The sequence below is a fragment of the Poecilia formosa genome, unplaced genomic scaffold (genome assembly GCF_000485575.1).
Source record: "Poecilia formosa unplaced genomic scaffold, Poecilia_formosa-5.1.2 Scaffold382, whole genome shotgun sequence".
NCBI classification, from domain to species: Eukaryota; Metazoa; Chordata; class Actinopteri; order Cyprinodontiformes; family Poeciliidae; genus Poecilia; species Poecilia formosa.
The window spans coordinates 155,525-165,576 of record NW_006800321.1 but is presented as its reverse complement, the minus strand read 5'-3'; the positions used below and the strand labels follow the sequence as shown (position 1 = coordinate 165,576).

Genomic DNA, 10,052 nt, shown 5'->3' with positions numbered 1-10,052 from the left:
TAGACTGAGCATTCACAACAGGCTATGCTAGCTATAGCATAGCACAGAGCAAGGGGAGGAAGAATCAGCAGCCACATGAGATTGTGATTGATAGCGCTGAAACTCTCCTGCCACTTACTGGTCATTTCTAGCACTGGAAGGAAGCAGATGAAATAGATTTTTCACAGATTATCTCATACCATACTGTCACAACATAATGACAATTTTAACAAATATGTGGAAAAAAAAATAAGTTACATACTGCAGCTTTAATTTCACTTAGGAGAGGAGGAAGTCAGGAAGGACGTGAGTTAGAGCTGCTTCTTACTGACTCATCTGTTAAGTGTGGTAAAGTACAGGGACAAGTTAAATATATGAATATCTTGGTAATTTGTTTCCTTAATTCATTAAATGCTAGTGAAAAGGAGGCAAACAGTAGACTGTATTTAAGCTGTGCTTAAATGGTTGATAATCTCACACAGTCTACCCACCTCTCAGAGAAAAACTGTTACAAATTGACACTCTTACTTTTTTCTATCTCTCCCTCTATTTTTCATTAAAAAATTTAAACCTGATTTTATCATTTTTCTTAGTAGCATAGTAACTGACATAGTCGTTTGTGTCTTCTACTGACTACTGCTGAACACCGTCACTGTCAAGCGCTCCAAGCAGGAACGAACAATTTCATGCAGATCCAGGGGGGTGTTCAGTGCAAATATGGATGTGTGTTTTTCGGTCTGGGAGGGGTAATATTTAATTTTTACTGCTAAAAACAATCTTCAAAAACACAATATGATTAATTGCATGTTTTTTATTTTTTTATTTCTATGAACAAAAATTAAATAAATAAATTGTGGAGGGCCCCCTGTCAGTCAGGGGCCCTTAGAATTGTCATAACTTTCTCCCCCTATACAGCACCCCTGGATATAGATATATCAGTCTAAAAATATATTTGAAAATGTAGCATTATGATTTCTAAAAAAATATTTTGAAAATGTGTAGTGCCACCAATAAGCTAAATGGTAACACCTTTAATAAGTAAGCACTGTCCTGAAAACCTCCGGCTCAGTNGTGCCACCAATAAGCTAAATGGTAACACCTTTAATAAGTAAGCACTGTCCTGAAAACCTCCGGCTCAGTCCAGATGCTAAGAGACACAGTGAAGCCAAGCTGGTGGGATGTGGGGAGCAGAGTGCAGAACAAGGGGTGGACTTACTGGGAAGGGCTTGAAACCCACTGATAACTGCTTGCGGTTCTAGAAATTGGACTGATCTTTTGTCAAGTATTTTTTTCTAGACTTGACGATATGACAGATCATTATCATAAAAAGACAATATGTGAAGTGCCTCACCCATATGTGCCTTGTTGTTCGACTATTTAGTTTGCAGATTTTTATTACTGCTGATACACAACTCCACAATGTATGATTATCAAGAACCAATAAAGGAAGACACTCTTTTCAGTTGTGAAAATGGAAATCCAGTTTATTTGCATCAAACATTTCAGCGACAAGCCTGTGCTTTACATGATAGAAACAAAATACAGTTAACAAAATATTAGTTTTGATTCATAGGAACCCTATGCGTTTCAGTAATTTTGCAGTTTTTTGGAAGTTTGGTCCAGACTAAAGCAGCGTAAAAGCTAAATGCAACTTCTCCATGTTTTTGGTCTTGAAGGTTGATATCCAACATGTCTTTAATGTATTGTGCTGCAATGCAGTTCAGTGTTTTATAAACTAAAAAAATATTTTCTAGTCTATTCTTTGAGGTGCAGGGAGTGTTAGGACTTTAGAACTAGGATGATTCTCTCTACTTTCCTAGTGTTAGTGAACATGTGAGTCTGATTGTTAGACTCTAGTTTTGAGCTGTGTGCTACCTAGATTGTTCCTCTTTAGATCCAGAAATAATGTCAGTTTTGTTTCTGTTCAGTTGGAGACAATTGTGGCACATTCACACATTGATTTGTTTTAAGCACTTACCACTTGAATCAGTTCATACTAAGCTCTTAATGTAATGTAAGAGCCGTGTATCAGCTGCGTAGTTATAGTAACTTATTCTTATTAATGCGTATTATGTGACGCAAACTGAAAGCCCTGTTCCCCCTATTGCCTGTGGTGGCACTGCACCAAGAAATACTGAAGGAATCGGCACAAAAACATCTGAAGACAGAGTGGAGGCTCTTTTTGGTAGGACTCCACAACATGTTGCAGGCTGCTCCTGGATCGAGTGCCAACAACAACATCTAGTTCATCATATCTGCCCTTCGCATCTCCTTAACTTCCACTTGCCCTTAGCATGTCATGTATTTTGATGTGTTGATGGCGAAGTCTTTTTACCTTAGTGCAGTACTGTGCAACTGTGCGAGGGAATCCCAATGCCTCCATCTTCACACCAATTAGCTTGAAAACCTCATTTTTGTGAGTGGTTACAAGTAGCTGCGATATATTTTCTTCTGACCATATTTGTATGAGGGCCTTTACCTCCTCTTCACTCCACGCCTGACCACAAGCTATTTTTTCCTCTAATGGTGGAAATGCAAGTTTGTTATGGTTGTAGTATTGACACAGAATGCCCTGCAGTTCACTTCCTGCTTTTGGAAACGTTTCTAGTCAGGTTGCATTCAGATATATTTTCAACCGTGCAAGAATTCACTTCAACCGGATCGAGACCTAGGTTTTTAGGCGAATCAGAGTTCAGTAGAAGGAGAGTGACCCCGCACTCTAGCGATACACCTAGAGTGCGGTACGGTGACTGCACTCTAGCAGTCACGCTCATCAATGAGTCCTCAGTCCACATTGAGGACTGTCACTCCTCAATGGTGAAGCATTGAGTGACAGTGATTTGAAGTTTCTCTGTTAGATGTTGTCCAAGTGTGCCATTTGGAGACTCCAAATGGAGACTCCAAATGGCACACTTGGACAACACCTGTACATCCTCATAAATAAACATGTCCAAAATGACATTTCTTTTTTGTATTATTTTGATCAATCTTGACATCCATGAGCAGAATATTTTATTCTACAGATTTATTGTATTTTCCAGTCCATACATTCAACCCTCAATGTGTATTTACAAGAAATCAAAATTAAAAATCTGGGTGAAGCAAAATCTTTCAATTTTTTTTATGTTACAAATGTAATAGCTACAAACTACTTACAGTTAGAGTATTTTTGACGACAAAAATGGAAAATTTAGCTCGTCTTCTTCATAAAGAGACCAAGCTTTTGCATGTACTCCAAATTGTTCAAGAACAGCAGCTGATTTAATTTGAGTATGCCTTTTCAGCCGTTTTTGGTACCACCAGTTAAGGGGTTAGTTAAGGTGAGCCCAAGTATTGAACCTTGGGGTATCCCACACATGACTTCTGTCCCCTCCAATGAAAAGTTATCTGTTGACACCCTGTTATTTAGGTAAGATTCGAACCAGAGAGACTGACCCAGCCCTCATTTAACTTGAATAATATATCATGGTCAAAAGTGTGTGCTGATGGTGTGTTAACCACTGTAATGTGTCTTCCACAGAAAGCCAAGCTTGGTATGAAGATTTAACATCGCTAACCTGGGAGATCATGAAAATGGAACTAGAGTGAAATGAATGACCTCTCTGGACATTATGTTTAATGTTTTTATTATTTTTCATATAGTTTGATTACTTTTGTTATAGCAGCCACTCTTTTATGATGTTTGAATCAAATACAGTCAGGATTTTTTTTATCTGCCCAACAAACACATTGTGTCAGTTCAGATATCAACTCACAATCAACCTATAGTTCTGAAGTTTTCATTTTATAACATATCTAATAAAGTCTCTTTACTTCTGCATCATAATTATTGTGAACAGAATTGCTCAGATGTTTAAGCCTGACAACCAACTGACTTCTCTCTGCTCTCTTCCAACAGTATACTGCCAACTTTGGTTTTACTTTAGTTTTGTTTTGGTTGTCCATCTATATACACCACCTATGCACACCATCTCTTGCCATCACTTAATTCTTACCTAATTTGGAAAAACTTTTTTTTTTTCCAAGAAAATATCTATGTAAAAGAAAAATCAATTTTCGTTTTTGTTTGATTTGAAAATGTTCTACGAACCTTTGTGGTGTGTTTCAGCTGTCAGACATTATACTTGGCCGAAGAACACTTATGAACACAATTCACTTCATTCTTCCATTTTTCATCTGTGAACAGTCTCAGAATCGGTAGGCTGTAATATAGCCACTTATAGTTCTCTGCACAGAAAATCTGTCAGTACTGCTGAGTGACTGTAAGCTGCATTGAAACAGAAAGGAGGCTTCGGTCCTTGTTGATACATTTTCAAATAATTAAAATGTAACACTTGGATTGTATGACTTCCTAGTAACAGTGAAAGTTACTTTTCAACCATAGATTTAAAGATTCCATACTCAAGCATTTGACTTGGGTGTCAGCCACATGGTGAACACATAATATTTGCAATACCACAAAGGATTTGAAATTAAAATGAAGCATGACAAGTATGAGAAAAATAATGTGTAGTAGAGCCGTCATTGGAATTATTTAGGACTATCCTGTTACATTCTAAGAATTTTACACATTTTAGCAATTACAGCCAATACATTTAAACACATTATTATAATTATTAATATCTCATCCATTAGCCACTGGATATTGGCACCTATCTGCCAATGACACTGTAAGTACAAAAAATGACAGGACAAGTCTTGAACTGTGAAACATGATCAATACTATCAACATTTCCAATTGGACTAAGAAGACCGGAGTGACTGGTAGCAAGTAAGGACAATGTGCCGACACTATAACATGACTAGAATGTTGATATAGGCCTGAATTACTGTCAGTTTGAGTTATTTAGTAGAATGTCAATAAAGGTCACAGGAAAACTATTTTTTAAACTGTCTTTTTAGGCTCTAAGGCCTTACACAAATATTGCTCAAAAAAGGAACCTTACCTTGTCTGAAACAGGCTTGTTCACTTCAATTACATGGTGAATTGAACATAGTTCAATTCACCATGTTCAGTTTTTTTCAGCTGAACATGTATTTTCAGTCATATTTTTAAAATAGTAAATATCCTCTTCCATAACCGGTATTGGTAAAATGGAACAAACATCAAAAGTAATCATTATCATACCATCAAACGTAATCTGAATTTATAATTAAGTGTAAAAAAATTTGTTATGCGTTTTTATACTAAAAGTCAGGTGCAATTAAAACATTGTCAATTGCTACAATACGTTAAAAAAAAAAAAAAAATCAAACATTGTGAAAAGTAGGGTTTAATTAATGTAGCCTTTACTGATCTGTTCAAGATTCTAAATTGTTCTGTCCAATAAAATTTTGTGTCTAGGACAAAAATGAATAAATAAAACCAGTGACTAGCCCTGTCCTTCTGCAGTGTTGAACAGGAACAAAATCTCATTGTAAACTGTGTTATTTTGCCAAAAAGGCCGTGTAGCACTGAATTATCTTGGTGTGTGCATGGGTGTTTGTTTTAATGTTGATACAGGCATACAGTTTTTCTCATCATCAGTTGTTGTAACCTATGTGTTGTAGAATATGTACAGTGTATAAATATCTTCTGTAAAACTCTGCTGCAGAAACCCTGTAAAGGAATAAATCGTTGTATTTCTTTCAAAATGTCCTTTCACCTTTCTCCAACCTGCTGTCACCTTTAGAGGGGTTTGATATACATTAGTAGGATTTGTGCACAATCATTGCTGATATGTTTGTTTTGGGAATCAGTGGAATCTACATTTTGTAATATAAATAGAAATTGTTAAATATTTTCTTTATATTTAATATTTTAATGAAACTGCTGCTTAGACTGGAATTAAATAACAATTGTTTGGTCAAAACTGATATTTAAAAACATTTCTTTCTTTAGCACAGATTCTGTCTAGAATCAGTCTAGAACTTAAAGCTATTGAACTGCTGAAGTAGGAACTGAGAAGAAGCTGTGGGTAAAAATTAATGCCCTCGAGTTACTGTCGGTGTCAAGCAGCCTTCTATGTACAACAACTCAGAAGCACAATAGAAGTCCCCAAAAAGGCCCCGGCCTTTCTGGCTCTGGGGCTGCTACCATCTGAGCCAGATGGTAGAGCACAGGGAGAGAGGTTTTTGAGGGGCCGTTTAGGACAAAAACGATGCCCCTTTTCCACATATTAGGACATATTGAGCTCTGTCAATATTTATGAGGGGTTGTTTAGGACAAATACTATGTGTGTGTGTGTGTGTGTCTCTCACACACTGCTAAAGACACACACATGCACAAAATACTAAAATGGCGCATATACACTAACAAAATATCAAGCACATGCAATTTTTCTTTCTCACATGCATAGATAAAAGACTAAGATTGCACATGTACACTAACAAAATATTGCACCCGCATGCATTTTTTTTCCCTCTTTCGCACACACAAGACTAAAATATCACACATACACACTAAGTATACAGACATGCTATTCTGAATGATAGTGTAACCGGGTTGTGCTTCATTCCACTGTACCAGGCCGGCCCAAGTAACCCCACGACTCTGCGTTGTGTAGTTTTTTTTTAATGAAGACAAGGAGCTCCTGGGTGATCAGGCAGTTTATTTCCTGAATGAGAAAATATCAGGGTTTGACTCAGTGCAACGGCTCAGCTTCACTCAGCACACTCATGCAGCTTTCACAGAATGGCCATAATTACAGTAAAAATCATATTTTAAAGATCATACAATGAAGAATACAATAATAAATGATGTACCTGAATAAGAACATATCGGGGTTCGAATCAGTGCAACGGCTCAGCTTCAGTCAACACACTACAACAGAGCGAGCGTTATGTTAGCTTTTTAAATTAGCACATGAAGTGTTTTATAATATTAACAAAATTAAAAGTACAAAAATTGGTGCCAGGAACATATCTAGTAAATATTAATTCCACTCTATTTATCTAGGTTAATAAAAATGATGTTTTATCTGTTGCTAACACTTTTCTACTTGGTGTGCTGAAGAATGCAACTCACCTCTCTTGCAGCTTTCACAGACGGGTACTGAGTACAGGAACCAGCAGCATATAACCAGCCACACAGAGAGGGGGCGCTATTTCCCCATTGCACTGATACATATGAAGCAAGTGGGATTCTACAACCTAAACCTAAACACTGTTACATTAGGTCAAAAATGTATGTGTGTGTGAACTAACACTAGGCTGAATGAATGGATGAATGAATGAATGAATGAATGAGGAAGAGAGGCCCGTGTATTTTCAGGCAGTTCATTTTTTTGTTTGAAATGAAAATGACGATTTTTGGTTTTCTAAACGGAAAATGAAACAAACAAGTCTATTTCCATTTTTTGAAATTTCATTTAAAATGAAAAAACGAACTGCCTGAAAATACACGGACCGGAAGAGATTTGGATTTGTCTGTGTGAAAGTTGTCACGGAAGAGGCTGGGCATGTTAATCAGATGCGCTGCATTGATACCACAGTGAAGTTAGCTTCAAGTTGGGCATTGGATATCATAAACATAATATAAGAGTAGACCCCCGCATTGGCTGCTCCGGCGGCCATCTTGGATGGGTCGTCCCTCCTACTTTGCTCAATCCAAACAGCAGAAGATGCCTCAGCATTGAGGGATATTGTTGTTCAGATCGACGGACTATTGATGTGAGGGCTCCACAGACAACATTTCACAAGTAAGATGGACATATTATTGTGTATATTTTGTGATTAGAATATTACTTTACTGTATTTATGTCCACCGGCGAGATACCGGCTAATATTAGCTACAGTGCTTGGTGTAATACCGGGGTAAGCCCCGCTACGAAGGCTAACCGAGATTCCGTAAACCTAAAAAAAAAATTATTCTCTAACATTGGCTTAGATTATCTGACACAAGAGCCTATATTAGAAATGTGACAATGTAACACATATTATAAAACTTATTTGTTATAACATTGACCAGCAAAGTTTACACAGGTGGTAAAGACTATTGTAGCGGCTAAAATTCTATATTTTAGGCTACTGGTGGTTGTTCTTAAAAGGCGTTGGTTTTATGTGCGCTCAATTAAGATTCAGAGTGCCGATCTTCAGTAAGAAAGTCATTTATTGTCAGAACAGTGTCCATTTTCTTACTATTTACATTAGATCCACACAAGTTCAACATCAATCCAAACTAAGCACAGTAGAAAACTGTTTGCCTCTGCCTATTAACAACATCTGAACATAATCATGGTTGACCTTAAATAACCCATCCCCCCATCAGACACTCAGAACTCAAAATTAAATACGCCCCCTGGTGGCAATAAATACAAGAAAGGATAAATGGCTCCTACACACCAGCCCCTAATTTCGTGTGGCAACTATCAAACTTAAATTAAAAGGAGCCACAAATAAAGATATACCTCCATACAAATATACATAAGAGGCAAATCAGGTTGACACATTAATTATTCTATCAGTTTATCAGTTTGTACCTTCACATAATAGACAGATTTTTGTTACAGGTCTTTCAATAATGTTTGTTTTTGTTTGAAGATGAACCACTCGCACCAGACCCTTTTTATTTGGAAAACTTTTAATAACTTTTCATAATATCCATGACCCTCGAGGTGTTGTGGAGTCCATAACCACCACCACATCTCCAGGGATGAAACATCTCCTTTTCTTTATCCATTTTTGTCTTTCTTGTAACAACGGTAGATATTCTCAAATCCAGCACTTCCAAAAGAGATGTATTGGATGTATTGGATTTGTTTCCACCTTCTTTTAGCATAAAGATCCCTTTTGTCAAAGAGTCCTGGCGGATGAGCTGGTTTTCCCTTCATGAGTAACAAGTGGTTGGGTGTTAAAGCCTCAAGGTCGTTGGGGTCCTCCAATTACTTTGTGATAGGACGATCGTTAAGTATTGCCTCAGCTTCACAAAGTACCCTGTGGAATCCTTCATCATCCAACATTTGTTGACGGAGCACTGAGTGCAGAACCTCTCTGATCATTCGGATGAGGCGCTCCCAAACCCCGCCACAATGTGATCCAGATGGTGGGTTAAAACTCCATTTAATCCTTTTGTGTGCCATGGCCTTCTCAATTCTTCCATTTTTTAGAGAGGCTAGAGCTTCTCGTAGCTCTCTTTCTGCTCCTATGAAATTGGTGCCGTTATCTGATCTCGTGTGAAACTTGCCCTCTTCGAGATGAATCACCGCAGTGCATTGATACATGAGTCGGTATCTAAAGAGTAAGCCACTTCAAGGTGCACGCCCCTGCTTGTCATGCAAGTGAACACTACTCCATAGCATTTTACAACACTGTTCCTCTTTTCACATCAATAGGCCCAAAATAATCTACCCCAACATTTGTGAACGGTGGTAGATCAAGGGCCACTCTTTCCTCTGGCAAGTCTGCCATTTGTTGTTGACCGATTTGTCCTCCATACATCCTGCAGAAAGAACATGTCGCTATGACCCTTTTCACAGCTGAAACTGCATTTGTTATCCAAAATGTTCTTCTTACGACCGAGAGGACATTATTTCTACCTCTATGACCAAGCTGCAAGTGAAAATGTCAGAGGATAAGGTAGGAGATGTGTGGTCTTTTGCCAGAATGGGAGGATGCTTAATGTTCTCAGGGATGGCTGATTTACTCAGCCGGTCTCCAACACGCAGAAGCCCATCTTGCAGCATAGGGTCCAGTTTGTAAATTGGGCTGCTTCTGGATATTTCTAAGTTGCGGGATGTTAATGCAGCAAACTCATCAGGGAATCTTTCTTTTTGGCAAAAGGAAATTATGGCTGTCTCAGCTTGTGTGAGCTCTTCTAGAGACACACTTTGATTTCCCAGTGAGTTTTTGAGAGTTTGCATTTCCTTTGTCAACTACAATGTTGATGTTTCAGTCATGATAGAATGGGCCAGTTCCAATTCCTTTCTTCTCTTAATCAGTTTCAACAGAACTTCCTTTAGCTTGATGAACCATGCAACTGCAGACATCAATTTTTGCCAGTCTGAGAAGAATGCCATTAGCTGAGAAGTTGCATTTGAGTTAATGATCATGGCATTGATCAAGGGAGTCTTGACTAGGCCTGTCACGATAAATTT

General features: G+C 37.8%; 2 protein-coding genes and 1 long non-coding RNA gene across 3 annotated transcripts in view; 2 read left to right on the top strand and 1 right to left on the bottom strand.

Moving 5' to 3' along the window:
• fmn2b (formin 2b) overlaps positions 1-5,627 on the top strand; it is a 120,167-nt gene extending 114,540 nt beyond the window's left edge. The window contains exon 19 of the mRNA XM_016662634.1: positions 3,500-5,627. Coding sequence (XP_016518120.1) covers positions 3,500-3,526 — 27 coding nt within the window. The 3' untranslated portion in view covers positions 3,527-5,627. The remainder of the gene's footprint in view (positions 1-3,499) is intronic.
• LOC107833431 (uncharacterized) overlaps positions 1-7,553 on the bottom strand; it is a 16,261-nt gene extending 8,708 nt beyond the window's left edge. The window contains exon 1 of the long non-coding RNA XR_001659176.1: positions 7,361-7,553. This is a non-coding gene — a long non-coding RNA (uncharacterized LOC107833431). The remainder of the gene's footprint in view (positions 1-7,360) is intronic.
• A 78-nt stretch (positions 7,554-7,631) lies between these two features.
• Positions 7,632-10,052, top strand: part of bms1 (BMS1 ribosome biogenesis factor) — a 39,514-nt gene continuing 37,093 nt past the window's right edge. The window contains exon 1 of the mRNA XM_016662650.1: positions 7,632-7,658. The gene's annotated coding sequence lies outside the window, so the exon portion shown is untranslated. The remainder of the gene's footprint in view (positions 7,659-10,052) is intronic.